Source organism: Anabrus simplex, chromosome 3 (genome assembly GCF_040414725.1).
Source record: "Anabrus simplex isolate iqAnaSimp1 chromosome 3, ASM4041472v1, whole genome shotgun sequence".
Taxonomy (NCBI): Eukaryota; Metazoa; Arthropoda; class Insecta; order Orthoptera; family Tettigoniidae; genus Anabrus; species Anabrus simplex.
In genome coordinates, this window is record NC_090267.1 from 455,361,356 (window position 1) to 455,389,237 (window position 27,882).

The window sequence follows — 27,882 nt, forward strand, 5'->3', positions numbered from 1 at the left end:
GACCGGATCAGGAATGGAATGAATGAAGCCCCCATCTAGCTGCCGAAGCCTGTCGCACTCCTTTCGAGCAATGATTAATGAATGGCAGATGAAGTGAAATGATATTGGAGAGTGTTACTGGAATGAAAGATGACAGGGAAAACCAGAGTAGCCGAAGAGAAACCTGTCCCGCGTCCCCTTTGTCCAGCACAAATCTCACATGGAGTGACCGGTATTTGAACTACCGAACCCAGCGGTGAGAGGCCGGTGTTCTGCCAGCTGAGCCACGGAGGCTCAGGAGTAGCAATTCTGATCTTTTAACGAAACTGCTTGTCAGTTTTGGTAGGACGACCAGTGACTCAGAGAGGGAGTTCCTTGCCTGTTTCGTTATAATTAAAAACATTAAACGTTCACGCGGTTAATACTATTCCTTTCCCTCGGTGATGCGACGGATGCCAGACCTGCATAGCTAATCGATCGTCCGTCAGTGCAAGCCGTGGGAAGTCCAGGTGTTGGCCATTGGCTCGCATCAAGTAGCTCAGATATTGGAACGATTATAGAGTAACAGCGAATTGAATGTTAAGTGTAGGATCATCAAGCCACTTTTAACTGTTAATTAACCTTTCATTTTTCATACGGGCAATGAACCACATGAATTGTTTTAAGATTTAACCTGTTGGTTTTGTTAGTGATTTATGAAGTACGGTCGGAACCGTTTATTGCAACATCGCTTTTAATGACTTATTGGATCCATACATACATACATACATTATCAGTATAGACTGTTATGCCTTTCAGCGTTCAGTCTGCAAGCCTCTGTGAATTTACTAAACCTCGCCACAATCCTCGATTTGCAACTAGTGTTGTGGCCTCTTAAATCGTTAGAAACTGAGTCTAACCATCGTCTTCGTCTACCTCTACTTCTCTTACCCTCCATAACAGGGTCCATTATTCTCCTAGGTAATCTATCCCCTCCATTCCCCTCACATGACCCCACCACCGAAGACGGTTTAAGCGTACAGCTTCATCCATCGAGTTCATTCCTAAATTAGCCTTTATCTCCTCATTCCGAGTACCCTCCTGCCATTGTCCCCACCTGTTTGTACCAGCAATCATTCTTGCTACTTTCATGTCTGTTACTTCTAACTTAACCGAGCTCGATAGATGCGGTCGCTTAAGTGCGACCAGTATCCAGTATTCGGGAGATAGTAGGTTCGAACCCCACTGTCGGCAGCCCTGAAGATAGTTTTCCGTTGTTTCCCATTTTCACACCAGGCTGTACCTTAATTAAGGACACGGCCGCTTCCTTCCCAGTCCTAGCCCTTTCCTGTCCCATCGTCGCCATAAGAAATATCTTTGTCGGTGCGACGTAAAGTAAATAGCAAAAAAAAAAAAACAACTTCTAACTTATGAATAAGATATCCTGAGTTCACCCAGCTTTCGCTCCCGTAAAGCAAAGTTGGTCTGAAAACAGACCGATGTAAAGATAGTTTCGTCTGGGAGCTGACTTCCTTCTTACAGAATACTGCTGATCGCAACTGCGAGCTCACTACATTAGCTTTACGACACCTTGATTCAATCTCACTTACTATATTACCTCACTACATTAGCTTTACGACACCTTGATTCAATCTCACTTACTATATTACAATCCTGAGAAAACACACAACCTAAATACTTGAAATTATCCACCTGTTCTAGCTTTGTATCAACAATGTGACATTCATTTCTGTTGAATTTCTTACCTACTGACATCAGTTTAGTCTTCGAGAGGCTGATTTTCATACCATACTCATTGCACCTATTTTCAAGTTCGAAGATATTAGACTGCAGGCTTTCTTATTGGATATAACGGTCCCATCTACATCCTATATGAACGCTGTATTTAAAAACGTGCTTAGTACGTAATCACTTATTACGATATATCGTATAAAAACGGCGTATGTTTATCACATTTTAGGATCGACTGTAACGTCCAGAGTTGATTGTTGTTTGTTTCGCGTTTGGGAATTGATGACAACAATGTAAAGCTCATTTTCAAACTATTTTTTTTCTGCAGCCTGTAGATTACAAATCAGTCTGTTAAACAGTCAAAACAAGTATCGCTGTAAAGTTGTCACAACAGAAAAGGAAAGTGTTTGATATTGAAGAAAAGTCACAAGCAGGAGAATTGAATGTCAGATTGGTGGTACAAAACTAGAACAGGTGGATAATTTCAAGTATTTAGGTTGTGTGTTTTCTCAGGATTGTAATATAGTAAGTGAGATTGAATCAAGGTGTAGTAAAGCTAATGCAGTGAGTTCGCAGTTGCGATCAGCAGTATTCTGTAAGAAGGAAGTCAGCTCCCAGACGAAACTGTCTTTACATCGGTCTGTTTTCAGACCAACTTTGCTTTACGGGAGCGAAAGCTGGGTGGACTCAGGATATCTTATTCATAAGTTAGAAGTAACAGACATGAAAGTAGCAAGAATGATTGCTGGTACAAACAGGTGGGAACAATGGCGGGAGGGAACTCGGAATGAGGAGATAAAGGCTAATTTAGGAATGAACTCGATGTATGAAGCTGTACGCATAAACCGGCTTCGGTGGTGGGGTCATGTGAGGCGAATGGAGGAGGATAGATTACCTAGGAGAATAATGGACTCTGTTATGGAGGGTAAGAGAAGTAGAGGGAGACCAAGACGACGATGGTTAGACTCTGTTTCTAACGATTTAAAGATAAGAGGTATAGAACTAAATGAAGCCACAACACTAGTTGCAAATCGAGGATTGTGGCGACGTTTAGTAAATTCTCAGAGGCTTGCAGACTGAACGCTGAAAGGCATAACAGTCTATAATGATAATGTATGTATGTTAAAAAACAGGGAAACGAACGTCAGCATCGCGAAAGAATTGTGTGTACCACACTCAGCGATTTCTACAATTTGGAAGGACAGAGAGAACATATAATTTACTAGCCGAGATCGTGTGCGACATTATTTATCAGTTTCCTCTTTTGCTACAGAACTTCTTTCCTCACTTATTAGTTTATATTTTGCTGACATATTATTGCTGTGTATGCTGTGTAAACATTAGAAGAAAAAATCCTCTTAGTCTCACTCCGCAAATACAGTTCATATGTTTTTGGAATTTTTAACTTTATTTTGTTAATTAACCATAAAAGTGCGCGTTCTAAAACTTAGATGACTTTTTGATAATAACAACAATAAACATTCAAACTCTTGAGTCTTTAGGCTTTTTCAATCGTGAAATTACCAGCGTTTCGCCCCAGTGTAGCAGTGGGCTCATCAGTTGGAATGCTACACGTTTCTAAGACGCTGGCGGTGGTCCACCGTTGAGACACCACTGCAAGCCTCCTGTGTAGGACAATGCAGTGACGGTGCTCTAGGGGAAGCATGTGCCTCCACTTGTACAAATGCCTGTCTTTGGCCTTTAAATAAAAAAAATAAGGTTTCTAGAAGGCAACCTTAATTTAATTTCATCGATTGCAAATGTTAAAAACAAATAAGCTCTATAAGTCTTTAGGCTTTTTCAATCGTCTTGGAAAGGTGCAACATTCAAACTGATGAGCCCGCTGCTGCACTGGGCGAAACGGTGGTAATTTCACGGTTGGTTGGTTGGTTGGTTGGTTGGTTGGTTGGTTGGTTGGTTGGTTGGTTGGTTGGTTGGTTGGTTGGTTGGTTGGTTGGTTGGTTGGTTGGTTGGTTGGTTGGTTGGTTGGTTGGTTGGTTGGTTGGTTGGTTGGTTGGTTGGTTGGTTGGTTGGTTGGTTGGTTGGTTGGTTGGTTGGTTGGTTGGTTGGTTGGTTGGTTGGTTGGTTGGTTGGTTGGTTGGTTGGTTGGTTGGTTGGTTGGTTGGTTGGTTGGTTGGTTGGTTGGTTGGTTGGTTGGTTGGTTGGTTGGTTGGTTGGTTGGTTGGTTGGTTGGTTGGTTGGTTGGTTGGTTGGTTGGTTGGTTGGTTGGTTGGTTGGTTGGTTGGTTGGTTGGTTGGTTGGTTGGTTGGTTGGTTGGTTGGTTGGTTGGTTGGTTGGTTGGTTGGTTGGTTGGTTGGTTGGTTGGTTGGTTGGTTGGTTGGTTGGTTGGTTGGTTGGTTGGTTGGTTGGTTGGTTGGTTGGTTGGTTGGTTGGTTGGTTGGTTGGTTGGTTGGTTGGTTGGTTGGTTGGTTGGTTGGTTGGTTGGTTGGTTGGTTGGTTGGTTGGTTGGTTGGTTGGTTGGTTGGTTGGTTGGTTGGTTGGTTGGTTGGTTGGTTGGTTGGTTGGTTGGTTGGTTGGTTGGTTGGTTGGTTGGTTGGTTGGTTGGTTGGTTGGTTGGTTGGTTGGTTGGTTGGTTGGTTGGTTGGTTGGTTGGTTGGTTGGTTGGTTGGTTGGTTGGTTGGTTGGTTGGTTGGTTGGTTGGTTGGTTGGTTGGTTGGTTGGTTGGTTGGTTGGTTGGTTGGTTGGTTGGTTGGTTGGTTGGTTGGTTGGTTGGTTGGTTGGTTGGTTGGTTGGTTGGTTGGTTGGTTGGTTGGTTGGTTGGTTGGTTGGTTGGTTGGTTGGTTGGTTGGTTGGTTGGTTGGTTGGTTGGTTGGTTGGTTGGTTGGTTGGTTGGTTGGTTGGTTGGTTGGTTGGTTGGTTGGTTGGTTGGTTGGTTGGTTGGTTGGTTGGTTGGTTGGTTGGTTGGTTGGTTGGTTGGTTGGTTGGTTGGTTGGTTGGTTGGTTGGTTGGTTGGTTGGTTGGTTGGTTGGTTGGTTGGTTGGTTGGTTGGTTGGTTGGTTGGTTGGTTGGTTGGTTGGTTGGTTGGTTGGTTGGTTGGTTGGTTGGTTGGTTGGTTGGTTGGTTGGTTGGTTGGTTGGTTGGTTGGTTGGTTGGTTGGTTGGTTGGTTGGTTGGTTGGTTGGTTGGTTGGTTGGTTGGTTGGTTGGTTGGTTGGTTGGTTGGTTGGTTGGTTGGTTGGTTGGTTGGTTGGTTGGTTGGTTGGTTGGTTGGTTGGTTGGTTGGTTGGTTGGTTGGTTGGTTGGTTGGTTGGTTGGTTGGTTGGTTGGTTGGTTGGTTGGTTGGTTGGTTGGTTGGTTGGTTGGTTGGTTGGTTGGTTGGTTGGTTGGTTGGTTGGTTGGTTGGTTGGTTGGTTGGTTGGTTGGTTGGTTGGTTGGTTGGTTGGTTGGTTGGTTGGTTGGTTGGTTGGTTGGTTGGTTGGTTGGTTGGTTGGTTGGTTGGTTGGTTGGTTGGTTGGTTGGTTGGTTGGTTGGTTGGTTGGTTGGTTGGTTGGTTGGTTGGTTGGTTGGTTGGTTGGTTGGTTGGTTGGTTGGTTGGTTGGTTGGTTGGTTGGTTGGTTGGTTGGTTGGTTGGTTGGTTGGTTGGTTGGTTCAGTACTGTACTTTATATTTAAATAAAGTCATATTTTTATTTAAACAAAATTTCATGCACATAGGAAGACAATATTTATTCATTTTGCTCTAACAGTAGTTCCTATGGTTTATTGTAAATGTTGTCTTGTCCGAAATGGCTCTTCTCCTATTAATACGAAGCTGGGTTTAATTGTATGTACGTGCATAGTTTGATTCAGGTAATTTGATTGATGAAGATCCACAGCCTGTTCCAATCATTCGATCGTGTCAGGAATGAAATGAATGAAGCCCCCATCTAGCGGCGAGGTTGGGAATTGTGCCCGCTGCCGAAGCCTATCGCAGTCCTCTGCGGCAATAATTAATGACTCACAGATGAAATGAACTGATACTGGAATGTGTTGCTGGAATGAAATGTGACAGGGGAAACCTGGAATTCCCGGAGAAAAACCTGCCCCACCTCCGTTTTGTCCACGAACCTACTACGCTGACGTAGCAGGGGGAGAGGTGATAATCCCACGTGGGCGTCCCAGGTAGCGGATAGCGGGGTCCTATCCGGCTTGCCGGCGGACTTGAGGGAAATAAAATACCTCTCGCGGACCACACAAACAACTCCCTGTGGATCGGGGACGCAGACGACGAATACGCCCACGGTATCCCCTGCTTGTCGTAAGAAGCGACTAAAAGGGGCGACAAAGGGTTGATCAAATTAGAACCATCATGCTACTTGTAATTAGTACCACCACGCAGGGAACACCTTGGGTCACTGTTGCTTGGGCGTTGTACCACTATGTTAGGTACACAATAGGTTAGTGATTTGTAGCAATAGTGTGTGCTCAGAATGCAATTTACAGTACCTGTGATTCGTACTACTATATGAGCGACACCATAGTTCTGCCTTGCTTATGATTAGTACCCACTATGTGAGGAACTCCACGGGAAAGTGCGAGCCCCCTGTGGTTAGTCCACTTATGTGAAGAGCACCATAGGTTTGCGTTGCCTGTATAGGTTTTTGCGTTGCCAGTAAATAGCCACACAATGTGCAAGACACCATAGGTCTGTATTCCGTGTGCGAATTTCATTACCTGTGAGTAGTACCATACTGTGTAGAATGCTGCGAGTACCGCAACATGACAAATACCATGGTTCTATTTTCCTAGCTATAAGTACCATTATGAGGGGCCCATGACTTGGATTTTGACTAAAAGTATTCAGTATTCAGTATTATGCTATAGACCAGGGATGGCGAACCTTTTCCAAGTAGTGTGCCATTTTAAGTCTGGTTTATTATTCTCCACTGTTGACTGTGCCACTTGTTGTTTTCCATTAAGGGATGTCTACAACCTAGGACCTCACCCCCCGGCGACTTCCTTTCTAGTTTCATAATATGTTATTTATTTATTCATTTACTGATTCATTTATATATTTATAATACTTATATCTCGTAAATACATTTGATTGCATGTTCCGCGGGGCTGTATCTCAAATATGGCCACGGCGGTTCCCTTCCCACTCCTGAGCCTATCCCATTGTCGCAACAAGAACTATCTGTATCAGTACGACGTAAAACAAATTGTAAAAAAGTATTATTAGATAAAAAAATCAAAAGTACTAATATTGCGGATGGACTTCACTTTCTTTATTAGCTTCATTATCTTTCATGTTGTAGTTTGCACGCTCAACAATTAAACTAATTTCTCCCTCATCACATTTACACGAGGAAATCTTAAAACAAAAAACAAAAAAAAACAGCTATCCTTGTTTGTAAGGTCACATTCATGATTTCATCAAAACATACTGCATACATGTATGGGTTATCCAAATTAGCTTTCAACTGCTCCGAAACTTCTTCACTCATTTTTATTGTTCTATCCTTGACAGCAGTTCAGTTCCTTTAATTCTGTTAATTATTAGTTGTTTGTTAGCGAAGTTTTCAAATAATGTGTCGGACGTCAATAAGAAACTTTCTTTCAACAACTCACCGTCATGCATGCTGTACTATGCAGTGAAACAGTCGCACTGATATTATTCCTTGGCCGGAAAGATGATACAAAAGAATTAGTTTGTTTTGTGTAATGTTCGATATTTTGTGAAACGAATTCTTTCTTCATTTGAAATGCAACAAACATTTGAATGACCAGTCTCGAAATTGCGCTTTAAATTAAATGTGGGGATACGTTTTTTTTTTTTCGCACACACGCAACACATCTTTTTAACACGCCGAATTCTCTTGGCCAGAGTTCTTTAAAAATACGGTCACCACTTTTGTTAAGTTTATGTTATTTTCGGCACCGAAAACATGTTTGCGATGTCCGTATACAAAACCACCAGAAAACGACACTGTTATCTCACTTGACTTTCAGACATATAAAAGTAGCAGTATTGTCATATTGCACGTCCGAATCGAACTAGTATTTACATTTTCGGTATTTATTTCTTACACGTAAAACACTATAAGATATGCATTGTCTGTAGTATAACACGTATATATAAAATATTATTATGTTCATGTGGCGTGCCACCGAAATCGTGTTCGCGTGTCACCTAGTGACACGCGTGGCATAGGTTCGCCATCCCTGCTATAGACGCAGTCCCTTGGTCAGTAATACTATTGTTTCACGTCAGTTTCTGTGAATGTGAGGCATTGCGGATCGGATCCACTGATTGTTTTACATTCATATCCATCTATTCATTCCTCGTCTTCACGTTTTTGAATTCTGGTCATTGGAGACTTTTGGACTTTTAATTTGTCATTCCATTTCGTCTCATTTCGTACCATTAGTGGCCGATGACCTTGATGCTAGGCCCCTTTAAACAAGGATCATCATCATCATCATCATCATCATCATCATCCGCTTTGTCCAGCACAATTCTCACATGGAGTGACCGCGATTTGAACCACGGAACCCAACGGTGAGAGGCCAGCCGCAGTCACCTGAGCCACGAAGGCTCCTCGCTGCTATGTTATGTAATTTTCCCTCGAAATCTTTTGTTAAGTTCTTTCAATTCTGGCTGGATTAAGCTCGAATCATCGCTGGGAGGAATTCCCACCCTACCCTTCCAGTTTAATAGTACTGTCCTAGGACTTCGTTCATTTTAACATTGCTAGAAGTTTGAGGAGTTTGAAAAGTTTCTCTCTGAAGGAACTAGATTCTCTGTCTTTCTCTTCTAGTTGCTAGTGGGACTGTCGGCTGTCGAGACGTGCGACGCTTCCCGTGGGACGTAACAGATTAGCCTGGCTTAGAGTGACGGCTGCGAGATGGAATCCCCCACTGGTCCGTAATAAAGAGGCTGTATTAATGCGAAATGTGTGTTGCACTGCGACACACCGCGTTTAGATTGTCGACAAGGTGATTCCCCAGTGTGTAGCTTACTCTGCAGTGTTGTGAAAGTTCTGTAACTTTTCCTCTTACGTCTATAGTAAATTTTACTTATTCGACATTTTTATTAAACTTGACGTTGATGTGTTGTAAAAAACTCAGCTACGAGGGTCGTTTGATAAGTCATGGCACCTGTGTTGTATCTTCCAATAACGCAGCAACGATGTAAGTCCACTTAATGAAGTTCATTGCTGCGCCTGCAAAAACCACTGTGCGAAATATTTCAACTTCGAACTTCTCCGTTTCCGTTTGGTGACGAATATTTTAAGCCTTATGTTTCAAATGGCGTTCAATGTCTTAGGTCTACAAACAATTCTTAAGTGGGGCTAATACAATAACACTCTTATGTAATGTGGTTTGCCACAATGCAATATATATGCGATATTTTGCAAATTTTTGCTAAGCATTTAACATAAAGACCGATCATTACTGGAAATGGGTACGCATTGCAGGTATACTTGCACGACCGTATGTCGGTAATGTCTTTGAGGTTGATCCAAGGTACTCCTGAAGCCTGTAGTAATGTGATGGGGAGGGCCCTAGTGATGGCAAAACTTTTAAAAATATCGATATATCGGTTTTTCGATACATCGGTATTAAAATATCGATGTCATTGTAATGTTGGTCTTCAAAATATCGATATATCGCCGATATAGCCGTTTTTAAAATATTGGTGCTATTATCCATTATTGTAAGTCTAGTTTTACGTTTAACACAATGATTATGAATTATTTTTTGTTTTCGTTTGGTGAAGAAAATTTCAAGCTTTAATGTTCAATATACGTTCAGTGTATTAGATGTACCGGCAATTCTTAACTGGGGCTAATAGCTTAACACTCATATGTGATGTGGATTGCCATAGTTGAATATATATACGAATTTTCACGATTTTACGCTAAGCTTTTAACATTCAACCAAGTCGCATGACTTTTTCACTTCAATGACACATTATGAAAGCATTTACAGCCGAAAGATGTTATGATACATAGAAAAACGGTATAGGCCTATACAAGTTGTTTGGTAACGAGCTAATAACTTACACCGAAACACCATATGAAAAAACTACAAACGTATAATTTGTGCACGAAGTACATCTGATAATTATCAGAGCTCTATAAAATAATAAAACATTTTCTTCCCAACTTCTTCCTCAGCACTGCAATTCTATTTGTTCGTAAAAAAAACATGATGATCATCTTAGGTCAATTTGCAATACCACTTAGGTAAGCCATTTAGAAAAAGCAGCTTGGATAACAGTTTGCCATTTAATCGGCTTGTCTTTTCCGTAATGGTGTTACCGGCCTTTGAAAGCAGTCTCTCTGCTGGGACAGAGGTCGCTATAATGCTCAAGTATTGCCTGGCTAACGTGTAAAGCTATACATACAAGGTATGCATGATGAATGAGTTGTGATATTATCACCGTAGGCTTATTTACCGAAGTGAATTAAAAGATGAACCGGAGCCGGCAAGCGCGGGGAGAAGGGAAACGTGCGGTGGCGAACCAATTGGAGCGTGAGCGTGGAGGGAAGGAGGTGCAGAGGCGTGTCTCCAGGTACGCAGTGTGCCAGCTTAGCATTGGCCAGCAGGTATTCATCGCTGATCGCGCGGAATTTGAAATGTCGCAACTTTTATGCCCCGTAGTTAACGCCCTAATGAATGTTGGCACCCAAAATTGATGCCGACATCGTTTCTACGTGCGCCTCCATATGTTTTCCAAGTTTCATCGCGATCGGCGACTTACCCATTGCCGATGTTCCCTTGTTAAATGCATGCATCTGTCACCTACAACACAGTGGTGGAGCATATATAGATGTTTACCCATTGTGTTGGGAACGACGTGAACCATCTACTGTATATGAGCGTTAGAGATTTGGTTATACTGATAAATAATTTGAGACCCCTGTGGGTGGGGGACGCAGATGAAGAATACACTCACAGTATCAGCTGCCTGTCAAAAGAGGCGACTAAAAGGGGTGACCAAGGAATGATTGAATTAGAACCATGAAACTACTTGTGATTTGTACCTCACGCGGGGAACACCATGGGTTGCCTTTACTTGCGAGTTAGTATCATTATGTAGGTACGCAATAGGTTTTTGTGATTAGTAGCAGCAGAGAGCGGTTCACTTTGGGTTTCCAGTACCTGTGATTAGTACACCTATGTGAGGTGCACCATGGGTTAGCGTTGCCTACGAATGGCGCCATTATGTGAGAAGCTCCGTAGGTCTACGTTACCTGTGCAACGTACAATATTAGTAAGTAGTAGCATCATGTTTGGAACACCGTGAGTTTTGGTTAGTACCGCAACTTGAGAAATAGCATGGTTCCACTTTAGTAGCGGTATGTACCATTATGAGGGACAGTTGACCTGTATTTTGAACCCCTTTAGAGAATAAGCATCATCGATTCCGGATTGTGTTTTGGAAGCAGGACCTTGGTCAGTAATATAGTTTCTGAGAAGGTGAGGCATTGCGGGTCGTATCCACTGATAGTTTTCAATTCATATTCATCCATTCATTCTTGATCAAGTTTTGACTTGTGGATGAATTTTGGACTTTTAAATTGTCATTGCATTTCGTATCATTTCGTACCATTAGGGGCCGATGACCTAGATGTTAGGCCCCTTTAAACAACAAGCATCGTCGTCATCATCATCATCAAATAATTTGAGAAAAATTCGATATTTCGCGCCGTTATAATTTTATCAGCTTTTGAAGTTAGCCAATTAGATTGTTTCGCGGGCGAATTGAAATGGTGTTTTGAGGTGGTGTTGGTAAATGTACACGTAGCTTAATACCGGCTTGAGAGCACCAGTAGAAGAAAAACTTCGCCGATTTTCAAGCTGAGAAGATCGCACTATAGCAAATACTCTGCGATGAAACCGGCCGAAATCACACTTGTGTTAGTGTTTGATGCTAATTTCTCGGCATGCTAGGGCAGGGCCACTTGCAGACTTTTTTTTAAAGATTGTAGCTGTCACTAACCCATAACTGTACCACGATGGGGCTGCCACAACATCGGAATTTTCTCACATAAATCCTATACTGGGGAACACCCGACAACGAATCTTTCCGACTCTAACTCCGTTGTTCGGTTACGCCCGCCCAAATTGACCCCCCTCTGGGAGGGCGACTCAGATGAAGAATACACCCACGGTATCCCATGTCTGTCGTAAGAGGCGACTAAAATGGGCGACCAAGGGATGTTTGAATTACAACCATGAAACTACTTGTTATTAGTACCATCATGCGGGGAAAACCATGGGTCGCCTTTACTTGCGAATAGTACCACTATGTTAGGTACACAATAGGTTTGTAATCAGTAACAAGAGTGGGTGGGTCACTATGGGTTTACAGTGCCCGCGATTAGTACCACTATATGCGGAACACCACGGGCTTACTTTGCCTGTGACTATACTGCTAATAATAAGAGTTGGCGTCTGACAGGTAAGGTTGGAGGGAGGAGCACTGCACGTGCCATTTCACGATGTTGCCACATTCCAGCGTTCCTTTCTACATACTCTTACCCCTCGCTTCCGGCTCACTTGTTCCCTCCTTCATTCTGACCGCTGTGATCTGTTGACTACCTGGCCAGGCGGTGTCGCCCCATTTGCGATCACTCTTATACAAACAATCAGGTTCTTGTCAGTGACAGTGACAGGTTTGGCAACTCTCAGCAAGACGAGCTGCCCTGAAGTTGTATCTCCATGGCAACCGCAGTCGCCCCACCCTCGTTTCCATGGCAACCACACAACCACTCCCTTTATCCCGCCTCGGCAGGCAGTAAACGGACCTCCCTCTAAGAAATGTCAGACGCCAACTCTTATTATTAGCAGTATAGTAGTACTATATGAGCGACACTGTGGGTTTGCGTTTCCTGCGGTTATTACCCACTGCCTGAGGAACTCCACGGGATAATACGAGTCCCTGTGATTAGTAGCGCTATGTGAGGAATATCATGGCTTTGGGTTGCCTACTATGTGAGAAACATCCTAGGTCTGCGTTACCTGTGCGACGTACAATACGTGGAACACTGAGAGTCTACGCTACTTGAGAAATACCATAGTTCTACTTTACTAGCGATAAGTACCATTTTGAGGCTCCATTGACTTGGATTTTGGACCTTTTTGGACAACAGGAATCATCGATTCAGAATTGTGCTTTGTAAGCAGTCCCTTGGTCAGTAATACTAATTTTTCAATATAGTTTCTGGGAAGGTGAGGCATTGCGGGTCGGATCCACTGATTCTTTTAAGTTCACAATCATTGTTCATAGTAATCTTTTTGAATTCTAGCCAGTGTATCGATTTTGGAATTATTTTTAACTTTCAGTATTGTGAGTTGGCTCCGCTGATTATTTTAAATTCATGTTTATCCTTTCATTCTTCATCATCACGTTTTAAATTCTAGTCAGTGGATGAATCTTAGGCTTTTAAATTGTCATTGCATTTTGTCTGATTTCGTACCATTCGAGACCGATGACCTAGATGTTAGGCCCCTTTAAACAACAAGCATTACCATCAACATCATTATCAATTAAGGTACAGTCTAGCATTTGCCTGGTGCGAAAATTGGGGACACCACGGACAATCATCTTCAGGTCTGCCAACGATGGGATTCGAACCCACTATCTCCCGAATGCAAGCTCACAGTTGCGCGACCCTAACCGCACGGCCAACACCCTAGGTGAAAAGGGTAGACGCAGCTAAGTGGAAACAATGCAAGACTCGGCTAGAAGACCTCTGGTCGTCAACCCATGTTCCCAGGTTGAGAGCTCCTGAGGCATTTCCCCTTTTATTCACTTCTTACTACAGGCAGGGATTCGCATCAAGAAGTGAGCAGTCCTCTTGCCTGCGCTACGATGGTCGTCAAAAATACGAACTAACACGAGGCTAATTTAACGATCACTTTCAAGATTATATGGCAACACCTCGAAGATGGATTACCATACTCAGGTTGGACGGTGTACTTGTTAGATGATATCTGAACAACTTATTACACCACTTAACACGAAGCTTTACGGCGCTGTTCACTTATCTACAGTTTACAGCTAAGGCTGATAAAAGGCACGGAAATTTCCCTGGTTGACGACAAATATACTTTATATTGTGATTTGTGAGATGGTTTGCTGTGAGGTTTTATTAATTCTACTTTCACCTCGTATAACTTCTTATTCTTCTTCTTCTTCTTCTTCTCCCGCTTTTCAGACACCTGTGGACAGCGAACTGTGTCGAACATGTGGATTTGACCCAGTTTTATGGTCGGATGGCTTTCCTGATGCCCACCTTGTATGGAGGGATGTAATCAGAGCTGCGTGTTTCTGTGGTGGTTGGTAGTGTCGTGTGGTGTTTGAATATGAAGAGGAATATTGGGACAAATACAAACATCCAGTCCCCGTGTCAGAAGAATTAATCAGACGCGATTAAAATCCCCGACCCGGATGGGAATGGAACGCAGGATCCTGTGAACTTCATATAACTATGATTTATAAAATAAAACTTTGGAGCACCCAAACTACGTTGATGTCTGTCTGATTAAAACCAAAAGAACAACTCTCTCAAAGTCGTGAGTGTGGATGGAAAATTTAGAACAAGTGTAGGAAGATGCAGAGAGAATTTGCAGACATGGGGATATTTGACCAATATCGAAACTGCATTATGTACAGTCACTCAAAATAAGAATGAGATCATGGTATTGTATAATGTTTTCGCAGGTGTACTTTCCTCAGAAACAATTGAACATAGGCTTTTATCTACATAGGATATGATTTATATATTGATTATGGTTAAATCTGATAAAATATTATATTCGAGAAATAGATCTACGGTTGTTTTAATTAATTTTTGCAAGTGAATAATAAATGTGTAGATAGCTCTTCATTGAGTGACTATGTTTGTGGAGAAACCAAGATTATGAAGTTTTTCGCTCTACCATTAGATGGCTTCAGTTATGAGGTTTCAGAACAGATGGTAGCTTTCCTTAAAGCAATCACAAATGACCTGAGCTAGAGATAGAGTTGATATGTGCAATGAAGATATGTGTTCCAGCACTACAGTAAGTTTTCAATTCGCGAACGCGTCTTTATAATATAGTACGGGTATTTGCTTCTTGGGTGGTTTCATTTCGTGTGATGAGGAAACTTAAGATATCCTGCTAATTTCAGTGAATACATCAATCTGCATTTAATAAATTATATTTCGGCTTTTACACTTAATATTTAAACTGTTATAGTTGTTTACGACTGACCGGATTCTTTCCTCCCTTTCTTAAAAAATCCACAGCCTGTTTCCAGTCATTCTAACGGGTCATGAATGGAATTAATGTAACCCCAATTCGACGGCAAGGATAGGAATTGTACCGGCTGTGGAAGCCCGTCGTACTTCTCTGGGGCAATGATTAATAACTAACAGAGGAAATGAAATGTTATTGGAGAGTGTTTCTGGAATGAAAGATGACAGGGAAAACCGAAATACCCCGACAAAAACCTGTCCCGCCTCCGCTTTCTCCAGCACAAATCTCACAAGGACTGACCGGGATTTGAACCATAGAACACAGCCGCTTGTCTCTCGGAGTCTCCTTCGCTTTCTTACTGTCACTTATTTAATTATTTTGGAGATATATCACCCTACACAGCTCTGACTGCCATATATCTATACCGAAGGTCTAAGCTGTGCTGAGATTGAACCTTTTTTCCTTGAATAACTCATTTTTTTACAAGTTGCTCTACGTCTCATCGACACAGTTAGGTCTTACAGCAATGATGGGACAGGAAAGGGCTATAGTGGGAAGGAAGCGGCCGTGGGCTTTGGCCAGCCAATCGACCGCTGCTTAACCCGAAGATCTACAGATTACAAGGTGTCATGTGGTCAGCACGACGAATCCTCTCCGCCGTTATTCTTGGCTTTCTAAACCGGGGCCGCTATCTCACCGTCAGATAGCTCCTCAACTGTGATCACGTAGGCCGAGTGGACCTCGAACGAGCCCTCGTATCTAGATAAAAATCCCTGACCTGGCCGGGAATCGAATCCGGTGCGTACGGGTAAGAGGGAGGCTCGCTACCCGTACACCGCGGGGCCGGCCGAGAAACAGATCTACGGCCGTTTAATTAATGTTTGCAAGTGAACGAATGCGTATCAAGGATCTTCCTTTGAGTGACTATGTATGTGGAGAAACAGATATTATGAAGTATCTTTTACTTTGCCACAGAGCTACGCAAGGTGCTGATGTTTATATCAAGTAAATTTCTTTAAAAAAACTTCAAAAGTGAACTTGTTTCATACATTTTTATATTAAAAGAAAACAAATGTTGAGAATCTTGATTTGAAGGAAATGTTCTTATAGAATGAAACGTGTAATTCTCTTGTTAATTAACTATTTTTTCTGGCATGCACTATTATTTACAAATCTGAATTTTGTGTTCGACGCACAAAATAACTAGGCGGTTCTATTGGCCAAATTGATGATCCAGATACATTAACTGTTCCTACGCATGTATCTGCATATCTTCGGATGCTGCTTATTTAGTCGTCATTTTTTTACAATATAGACAAGACAGGAATCAAATTATCTTCCTAAATTATTTTCCTAAATGAATAATTATTATCACTAACAAAGAAAGTCGTCAAATCCATCGTATACCATTATTTTTCATGACTTCGAGCGCCGTGTTACAGTTATTCTTAGACATCGAAAATTGAATGAGGTACTGTTCTCACAAATATTGCATAATGTTGCCGTTTTGATTATATGCAAACTCGTGTGTATTTTTCACGATATTATTGAGTTAACTAATAAAATATTATTGAAATTTGGACAGATCAAGCTTGAAATTTTCTGATCATTAAAACAGGTAAGAAAATAAACAATTTTTTGAGGAAGAGATAATTTGAACCTTGTTTTTGTATATCATAATTTTTCACATCAAGGACAATGACCTGAATCGTATTTAAATATATTATAATGTATCGTATTAAAAGGCAAGAGTGAGATTCAGGAGTGCACTATCAGAAGCGTGTGACGTCAGGACCGTGTTATCGCGTCCCTTTCTTATTCAACGCCAATGAAACAAAAGTTCTGTTACTCCGAAATGCTGTAGGCTACATTATGCTGTTGTTTCTCCGAGTTCGTCCGAGATGTGTGTTGATCAACATGGCATGAGTCATCCAGCATGCCGTCTAAATCACTGTGAGGTTGCGCATATCTTTCTGCGTAATGCCTATACGTATAAAACCGATTAATATATCTAAAAACCCTCGTCGTATTTGAAAAATAAGCGAGTCACTGAAATTGTCGCCCAGTATCCAGTATTTGGGAGATAGTGTGTTCAAACCGCACTATCGGCAGCCCTGACGGTGGTTTTCCGTGGTCCTCCCATTTTCACACCAGGCAAATGCTGGGGCTGTACCTTAATTAAGGCCGCAGCTGCTTCCACCCCACTCCTAGCCCTTTCCTGTAATACCGCCGCCATAAGAACTATCTGTGTCGGTGCAACGTAAAGCAACTTGTGAGAATTTGTCGCTCGATTCTTTGTTGCTCGAATAGATGAAATTAGTATAGTCGAATAAAAAAAAGAAGAAAGTCTCTACCGGTTTCTCAGTAATTACGTTCATAGTGGAGACGAATTGGACAATGTTTTATGAGCCGTTTAATACAATTAAAGAATTTGAAGACAGAGTGTCTATATTTTTAACAGATCAGAAGATATTTGAGGTGGAAAACTTAGCTGAACGTGTAATTATGTTGTTAATGAACTGTTCGTCTGGCAGATACTAGTGGTTTATAAATTTCTATTTTTTTTTTTGTTCGACAGACAAAGTAACTTGGAGGTTATATTATCAAAACTGACGCTCCAGATACACTAACAGTTCTTACATATTTATATGCATATTTTGAAATTTCACTGATTTAGTTGATATTTTATGACAATATAGATAAGACAGGAGTCAGTTTTTTTCCCTTCTTCCAGTTTGTCCGGCAAATAGGATGACCCGCCCGGTTTACTATTTTCAGCGATATCACAACCATTAATTCTGTAGGAGTCCAATTCCTCTCTTTGGACCGCGTCCAAGGCCGTTTTCTTACATGAAAGACGCAGTTGAATTTACACTGGAAGGGAATTGCGGGAGTCTGAGAGGTCAATTATTATTATTTCTTGTAGGGTCTGGATGGAGCTCTGCCGTCTCTTGTCTGCTTTACAACACGAGACAGGGCAGCAAACAAGTAGACATTTCTTGTCCTAGTCCGGGTACTATTAAAATCACAATCCCACGAAGGGCAACAGGAAATTACTACATGGCGCTGTGTCAGATATATCGGTGGCTTTTATGAAAGCCGTGATTTCCAGAGAAAGGGAAGGTTATGCTATCTATATATTAAAATCGTTTACTAAAACAGCTTTGGCAAATCCGTCCGTCCGTTCTACTGGACCAATTTTCTTCATTTCTGTTTTATTATCTCAAGAATTATCCGCCGGTGAATCATGAGACATTGATGGGTCTCTATGTTCAGCCAACTTTGAGTAATTATAAAATCAAATCTTAAAATGATCACTCCAATAATAATTGCAGGTGAAGGCTTACCTAAACCCGCAATACACCCTGTACTTAGCAGGTTGCCAAGCGACTAACTCTTTCATTAATACTAGCAGTTTCCCGCTGGCTCCGCCCGCAATGTACAAAGTATGGTGTTGTTCGTTACTATCCTCACGGATGTATTTGCAAAGTGTCGAGTTCATGAAATAAAGCACATGATCTGCTGTGATAATAGAATGTAATATTACGTCAACAAAACACTTGAAAATACATCACACAAAGAAATTGAATTAAACGTTCCTTGGAACAACACTACGCCCCGAATTGTTGAAAAGTCCTTCAAAGATCTTCGTCATGGAGACAAATGTACTCATAACTTTTCTCAGACTCTACCAATTTAAGTTGTTATTACCTCAAAAGAAAGCGCTTGATCCGCTGAGTGTTTTTAGACGAAAACGAACTGCGTACCGCAATTATAACCAAAGAGAAAGAGACAAAAAATTGAAAAAATCAAATAATTTGAGGAAGGCGGAAGTATAAGTGATTTATAGTACCTGATGACAAATCTGTGCATGAATACCTTTCAGTTAAAAAAATTAAAGAAATCGACCGGATAGAATGGCCGGACTGACTGACTTTCCTTTTCATATTTTTTTTAAATATATAGATTCTGATACATGTGATTTTCATCCTTAGTAGTGTAATTGCATGCAGCCATGTTAGATTACTACCTGTCAAGCCAGAGAGTATACGCTTCCTCTGGTCACGGAAGAATACTATTCCCTGCCAGATACGCTTTGATTCTGTAACCTTTACCAGCTTCCAGATATATTCAACAGATGGCAGAGCGTTCCTAATAACTTGCATGCTGCTAAGAGAAAAAAGTCTACGTACAAACAAACCCCATCGTGACATACACCTTAGGCATTATCTGGGAACACCTACCGAAGGATAACCTAGCTACATTGGAAGGAGTGAAAGCCATGTACATTAAACAAGTTCTCTGCCTGGGAAAAAGTGCTTCTTCGAGACTAACTTATAAGTAGAGCTCTGCACTGAAGCGGATATCCGCGAAGTTAGTGTCTTGGCGGATGCAAACTGTATGGCTGTGAGGATAATTTTGCGGATAATTTCTAAATAATGAAGTTTATTATTTTTCACTCAGGTAAATTCTTAGGTTTGCTTGTGGTTAGGTGTCCCACTACAGTAGTATGGGAGAATGGCGATGTACAACCCGTGACAATAAAGTTCGGTGAATAGTCCTGTACTATCAACATAGATGAACAATGCACGACAGTGACCTTACTGTCCTTCGAAATAGTCCCCTCCCATAACTATGCACTGCTGAGATCGGCGATACATGTCCTGGAAGGCTTCCTTTGGGCTGGTGTTCAAAAGCCTCGTCACGTTTCGTTGTATGTCAGGAATATCGTCAAATCTCTTTTCCTTCAAAGCAAGGTTGAGTGGTGGGAATTGGAAGAAGTCTGGAGGATTGAGATCTGGCGAGTATGGGAGATGTTCACGTTGCACCACCACCTTTTTTGCCATGAACTGTTTGACGATATTGGCTGTATGTGGGCGAGCGTTGTCATGAACAGAAAAACCATGAACCTTGTTGTGCGTACTGGGGTCATACCCTGCGTAGAGTTTCATGAAACGGGTCAAAATTGTACATTGATCTTTTGGTTGTTCATGTTCCTGTTCGCAGTTCAGAACCAACACACTAAACACGCACTGTGTCAAACAGGTCTTACATGGCACACACACGATGCTCAACTGAAAAACGTTGGGAGCAGGTGGTGAAAACCTGCTGCTACGCAGGTGCAACGTTGCCTGTCGCCAGTGTTGCCGGATTGACCGTTCTGACACCGAACTTTATTGTCACAGGTGGTATAAAGAGCATTGGGACCATGAAGCCGTAAATCTGACCTTAGCTTAACTGGCTCCTACCGCAATTAAGGGAAGGAAGGAATAAGGGTCAATACGTTTGTAGTTGTCGCAAGAGGAAATCCCTCATAAATCTGTGCCTGGTGCCAAGTATTAGGCCTCTTGTATTATGTTAACAGATCTACGCGTTTTAATATCTTGTGTGTAATATACTGTAGTTAAATATTTACAATATGCGCGGATGCGGATAATATTTTGCATATCCGAGCAGGGCTCTACTTATAATCTCACAAGACAACCGTTCTGTATAGCAGACGTCATCACATAGTCGCTCGAGGAAGCCGGTGTTACTTGCTCCGCTCGGGACAGGTGTTTGTCACGAAACAAGAGAGCATCAGTCAGGCGGGTTGCATAACGTGGCGGCACTGTACTTGCGCCAGTGGCCATCAGCACATACAGTACTACGTCATGCACTTCCCCTGCTTGCTCGCTAATCTGCTCTCGTTCCTCCAGAGCGGGGAGCAAACTGGCTCCGAAGGCATTTCGCTCTCTTTTGACGGTGCCTGCTGTATAGAATAACTGCAGTTTAAAACGCTATTGCCTTCTACGACGCAATATCAAGCTTTACATGAAGAACTGCAGGACAAAAAAACGCGAATATAAGGATAGCTTTTTACAGACGGCATGATGACGTCAGGTTGGATGAATTTTGATTACGAATGCGGAACACCATAATGCGCTTCTTATAACATGTCCATAAAACCATTGAAAAGGGCAGGAAAAAGAATGACTGCGACAGGCATATCAAGACGAGTTATGTGACCTATTTATAACGAATGCTGCGGGTTCTCCAGTACTGGACTTAATTTCTGTTAGTACTTTGTCCGTATCCTTGACTGAGAGGATGCCACGCTTAATTTGTGGTCAGGCAGGGAATTTTATCTGCGTGCGGCTCGTAATGTGCAGGGTGTATCAGAACAATTCCGACAAAAAAAATCGGGGTTGCTCTTCTGGTGATGTTAAGAACGATCTTTATTATGGAACAAGGTCGAGGATGCAACGTTGCCGCCCCACGTTGTGAACTGAGCATCGAAGTACAACGTAACATCATTTTCTCGAATACCATGTTATGTGACCCTCTCAGACTGATTCTGATGGTTCCGTCAGCTTCCGCTCCGAACGCTAGCACTGTACCGCGACCGGGGAGCCATCTGGTGACAAATGAACGTACCATTTCCACTTTTATTATAACGTCTAAATTCAAACCTCATTGTTTGAGAAGCCTTTCTCGTGGACAGTTGAGATTTTCTTCTGATGACCCAGAACAAAGTTCTCTGCGAAACGTAAAGAATTTCACCTTATTTTCTTGACATGGCATAAGCCCGAAATCCTATATCACGACTACAGATAAGAATCCCTGACCTGGCCGCGAATCCAACTCGGGGCCTCCGGGTAAGAGGCAGGCACGTTGTCTCTAACACGGGGCCGGATAATTTTTGCTCATATGACCATGTATATCTGCCGGAGAATTTAAAATGTCGTTATCTAGAGAGTTTGCTATTCAAAAACCGAGCTCGATAGCTGCAGTCGCCTAAGTGCGGCCAGTATCCAGTATTCCGGAGATAGTAGGTTCGAACCCCACTGTCGGCAGCCCTGAAAATGGTTTTCCGTCGTTTCCCATTTTCACACCAGGCAAATGCTGGGGCTGTACCTTAATTAAGGCCACAGACGCTTCCTTCCCACTCCTAACCCTTCCCTGTCCCATCGTCGCCATAAGACCTATCTGTGTCGGTGCGACGTAAAGCAACTAGCCTTATCCTGCTATTCAAAAGTGTCTGTTAGAAGATTCACTGTTAAGAAATGTTTCTTTCAGTTCTTCAGAGTCTAAGGAATGACTTTTTCTCATTTCATCACACAGTGGTACGTATAGTACTATCTAGTCTTATGTCGGCTAATGACGTGAGAGTTACAGCTACACAATTACTGAGAGATTGGTAATCTGCTAAGAGTAATCCGATTTCCTTCATCGAAGACTGTATCCACGTATACGGAGCAGCTGCATTGTTTAGGAGCTAATGGAGAGGAAAGTAAATTATTCGAAATGCTGCAAATAATGGCAACCTGTTTCAAAGTGGGAGGCGCTAGTTTTCTCTCTCTTTTCGTATCAAAGTTGTGGTGCTTTCCCATGTTTCACTTACTCATTAGAACCATGATAGTAACTATAATAATAATGTTTATTGTTTTTACGCCCAGCGAACTACTTTTATGATTTTTGGAAACGCCGGGGTGCCGGAATTTATTCCCGCAGGAGTTTTTTTACGTGCCAGTAAATTTACCGACACTAGGCTGGAGTATTTGTGCACCTTCAAATACCACAGGACTGAGCCAGTATCGAACCTGTCAGGAGGCCAGCACTCTACCGTCTGAACCACTTAGTCCGGCTGAGAGTAACTATAACATCTGTGATAACAGCATATTGCTTGATTATAGGGGAAATTGTTGTACTAGCCGTGCGGTTAGGGGCAAGCAGCTGTGAATTTGTATTGGAAGATAGTAGGTTCGAACCCCACTATCGGCAGCTCTGAAGATGGTTTTCCGTGGTTTCTAATTTTCACACCAGGCTGTACATTAATTAAAGCCAAGGTCACTTTCTTCCCACTCCTAACCCTTCCCTCTCTCATCGTCGCCAGGAGACCTATCTGTGTCGGTGCGACGTAAAGCAAATTGTAAAAAATAACAGGCTCTTCTATCATGAAACACTTTTTATATTTAAAAATGGATTATAACTTTTAAAATCACGTAAATGTTGACAATAAGCATCGATGTTTTCTTTATTGCTTCATCTTTATATTTTACTATTTTATAGTCCTATTATGGGTAAAATTGCCGACCCACGGTGTAGGAGTAGGGTGCTTGCCTCTTACACGGGGGCCGTGAGTTCGCTTCGTGGCGAGGTCAGGGATTTTTATCTTGTTCTGAGGGCTGGTTCCAGGTCCACTCAGCCTACGTGATTACAACTGAGAAGCTATCTGACGGTGAGGCAGCGGCCGCGGTCTAGAGAGTCAAGAATAACGGCCGAGAGGATTCGTCGTGCTGACCACACGACAGCTCTTAATTTTTAAGCCATCGGTCAGAGCAGCGGTCGCTTGGTAGGCCACGGCTCCTAGGGGGCTCTTGCGTCATGAGTTTCGTTTAAAAAATTAAGGCTAAGTTCGACTGGTTGGCTGAATGGTCAGCGTACTGGCCTACGGTTTAGATGGTCCTGGTTCGATTTTAACCTTCAATGGTTAATTCCAGTGGCTCGGGGGCTGGGTGCTTGTGCTCTCCCAAACATCCCTGTTACTCACACACCACATATAACACTATCCTCCACCACAATAACACGCAGTTACCTACACATGACAGATGCCGTCCACTCTCATCGGAGGGTCTGGCTTACAAGGGCTGCAATCGGCTAGAAATAGCCACACGAAATTAAATTAATTAAATTAACGGCAAAATTAATTTTAGCGAAGTGTAAAGTGTTCCATGGCAAAACACGATCGTATACTAAGGAGCGTACCCTCTTGTACCTTGGAACACAGGGAATATACGCAAGAATTGACTGTAAATATATATTTAAAATTATCAATTTTAAATTCGGAAATCGACTCATTCCTAAGAGTCGGTGCACGTGGACAGCTTTTCCCTTTAACTTTTACCACTCCGTAGATATCAAAGGCTTGTCTTGGATGATTATCAAGCCGCGAATCTACAGTAATAACTGACTGTAGGTAGACTTCCGAGGCGAATAGAAAGTTCAGCCAACAGTCTGTAGTTTATGAGTAGTCTGGGGAAAGAGGTGACTATTACAATCCCCGAATCAAGTGCATTATTCACTCTGAGGTGAGTCTCGTGACTGTCCATCAACAGCCGAACACGTAGAGATTTACATATTTAATAAAAGTTCTCAAATATTTATGGGAAAATTCCTTCGTTTGGCTACCCAGAAGGAGTAGCAGCACAACTTGAACCAGATGTTGCACCATACAGGATTCTAATCTTAGAATGACCTCGAGGAAACACACAATATTGGAGGCTTATGGGTACTACACTCATGCTCACAAATTAAGGATAATGCTGATACATGGTGAAACAACGCTATGGTGGGCGGTTTGCGGTTTTAAATCACCTTGGGGTATGACCATGTGGTGCATTTGACCTGCAGTCGTCGCACGGCGGCGCTGGCAGCAGTCCAAATACGCAGAGGTGTGTTGGTGCATGTCAGAGTACGGTGCAGCGAGTAAGTGTGCAGAAGTCTTCAGACGTGTTAATTGTGACTGTGTGGTGAAAATGGCTCAACAAACACATATTGATGACGTTATGAGGGGTAGAATAATAAGGCGACTGGAGGCTGGTCAAACACAGCAGGTCGTAGCACGGGCCCTCCGTGTTCCACAAATTGTGATCTCAAGATTATGGGAACGATTCCAGCAGACAGGAAACGTGTCCAGGTGCTACAGTACGGGATGTCCGCAGTGTACAACACCACAAGAAGACCGATTACTCACCATCAGTGCCCGCAGACGGCCACGGAGTACTGCAGGTAGCCTTCCTCGGGACCTTGCCACAGCCACTGGAACACTTGTCTCCAGGCACACAGTCTACAGACGACTGAACAGCCATGGTTTATTCGCCCGGAGGCCTGCAAGGTGCATTCCACTGACCTCTGTTCACAGGAGAGCCCGTAAAGCCTGGTGTCAAGAACACAGTACATGGTCATTGGAACAGTGGTCCCAGGTTATGTTCACGGACGAGTCCAGGTATAGTCTGAACAGTGATTCTCGCCGGGTTCTCATCTGGCGTGAACCAGGAACCAGTTACTAACCCCGTAATGTCCTTGAAAGGGACCTGTATGGAGGTAGTGGTTTTATGGTGTGGGGTGAGATTGATTGGTGCACGTACACCCCTGCATGTCTTTGACAGAGGAACTGTAACAGGTCAGGTGTATCGGGACGTCATTTTGCACCAGTATGTCCTCCTTTTCAGGGGTGCAGTGGGTCCCACCTTCCTCCTGATGGATGATAACGCACGGCCCCACCGAGCTGCCATCGTGGAGAAGTAGCGTGAAACAGAAGATATCCGGTGAATGGAGTGGCCTGCCTGTTCTCCAGACCTAAACCCCATCGAGCACGTCTGGGACGCTCTCGGTCGACGTATCGCTGCACGTCTTCAAACCCCTAGAACACTACAGGAGCTCCGACAGGCACTGGTGCAAGAATGGGAGGGTATACCCCAGCAGCTGATCGACCACCTGATCCAGAGTATGCCAACCCGTTGTGCGGCCTGTGTACGTGTGCATGGTGATCATATCCCATATTGATGTCGGGGTTCATGCATAGGAAACAGTGGCGTTTTGTAGGACGTGCGCTTTGGGACGGTTTTCTCAACTTATCACTGATACCGTGGACTTCAGATATGTTCTGTTTGTCTTCACTACGTGCCTACGTTGTGTGGCACCACAATATGAAATTATCCTTAATTTATGAGTATGAATGCAGTTGTTCTAACTGCAACAGTAATCATTGTGACATGGCTTCTAAGTTCGGTAGTTATTGCACCCGCAGTCTACCTTATTCATTTTTGAGCTACTATCTTTTCTGGTAGAGCCTTCGTGGCTCAGGAGGCAGCGCGCCGGCCTCTCACCGCTGGGTTCCGTGGTTCAAATCCCGGTCAATCCATGTGAGATTTGTGCTGGACAAAGAGGAGGCGGGACAGGTTTTTCTCCGGGTACTCCGGTTTTTCCGTGTTATAATCCATTCCAGCAACTCTTTCCAATATCATTTCATTTCATGTGTCTTTCATTAATCATTGCCCTAGAGTGCGACAGACTTCGGCAGCCGGTACATTTCATGTCCTCGTCGCTAGATGGGGGCTACATTCATTCCACTCCTGACCCGGTCATTGACTGGAAACAGGCTATGGATTTTCATTCTTCATTTTCATCTTTTCATCTTTTCTGAACTTCAGACACTCCAGTGTCGTCATTCTTCCAGATTCGTTCAGGTGGATTCGGTACCGAGCGACGATACATATTATCGAAGAAGAATGATATATTTATTTTGATAAAATTCATCACCACGTTTAAACTTGTCGTTCGTGGTGTTCTTACGGATAGGCCAGGATAGCATTTCAAATATCGCTTCTTCCATTCCTCTTCATATGCTACCACTTCTGTCATGAGTCTGCCATGAGTCTGTCATGAGACAGGTATCAAATGAACATTCTCCATGATTCTCTGTCCTGTGCATCCTGTTTTCGTTGTTCATAGCTTATACCTTGCTGTTACCTTCTCCTCCTTCCATCTATTCTTCTCTCCATCACCCTCTGTTTAAGACAATTCTTGCGTAGTATGTGACTAGTATTGGGATAATCGAACACAAAATAATCACTTATTCAATTATTTCATTTTATTCGAATGTATTTCTGATTAGATTTTTTCGATTATTCATTCGGACGAATGAGGCAATTTAATAGTGAAAAATTTTTCGATTATTTTTCGATTATTTTTTATTATCCATCCGAAACTCCATTAGAATCAATAAGGCAATCGGATAGTGAATCTTTCCATTGGATTATTTTATCGATTATTCATTCGGAACTGCATTTGAATGAATGAGGCAATTTAATAGTGAATGCTTTCGAAATAATGGAATGAAAAGTGATAATATTAAGACAGTTAATTCACTCCTTTTGTTTTAACATTTGGAAATACATTTTGAAACGGGCGTATTTCTACTTTTCATAAGAGTTCATGTATTCTCTTATTTCAATCGATTTTTCATCCGACACACTTAAACCTAAAAATTGATTCATGACGCATCCAAATATTCCATGCGGTACAACTGAATGATATTTGAAACTCATTCGATTATTTAAATAATCGGACGGAGGTTATTAGATTATTAACAGTATTCGATTATGCCATCACTATATGTGACCCAACCAGGATATTTTCCTCTTCCGTTTAGTTTTCATCAGGTTTTTCTTCTCTCCTACTCTCATTATCACTTTGTCTGCTCATTTCACTTTTCCATTCTTCTCCACAGCCATATTTCATAACTTTCCAAATACATTGTATCTGCCTTTCTTAATACCCATGATTCATCTCCGTATGACACTACACTCCACACAAAACATTTTGCGAACCTAAATTAATGAGGATTGCCATAGATGTCAAAAGCTCTTTCTCCTTTCCTAAATCGACTTTCACCGTAGATAATGTACTCCTTGTTTCTTCTGTACAGCTTCAATTCCATGTTAAGAAACTCCCCAAATATCTGAATGATTTTACTTGTTACAATTTCTTTCCCTCTAGTGATAAATTAATATCAGTTTCCTACTGTTTTATTCCATAACTGTGGGTAATTCTTATTGGTAACACGGGCAAATTTGAATCCAAGTTATTTATCACCCCTTTTTGGTTAAAACATAGTTAGTTTTGCTATTGTTTTAATGTAATTATTTGTAGCCCACTTTTATTACATTAGAATGTTTCATATTCAGATTTTAAACATTTTGAGGAATGTCTTGACAGGTAGTTAACGTTACACTGTGCACTTAGGAAGCTTCTCCGGTAGAAATTTTTGGTTTTCTGGTGGATCCATAGCTGTTTCAGTGGCATTCTTCAAGGCGTCTGGATCACCCGGAACCATTTGGACTCCCGACTTACTTCTCGGCATAATCTAAAAAAAAAAAAAAAAAAAAAAAAGGTAATAAAATCTAGAAATTATGTTGTGTGTTCCAAGGAACA

General features: G+C 42.2%; 2 protein-coding genes across 2 annotated transcripts in view; one reads left to right on the forward strand and one right to left on the reverse strand.

The window, feature by feature from the left end:
* kmr (kramer) overlaps window positions 1-27,882 on the forward strand; it is a 1,412,209-nt gene that overhangs the window by 331,232 nt on the left and 1,053,095 nt on the right. The gene's annotated exons all lie outside the window — the stretch shown is intronic.
* Window positions 4,313-5,293, reverse strand: LOC137498874 (cell surface glycoprotein 1-like; the record flags this gene model as incomplete). The annotated part of the gene is made up of 1 exon (XM_068226541.1): window positions 4,313-5,293. A coding segment is annotated over one exon (981 nt), but the record flags the coding sequence as incomplete, so codon positions are not given.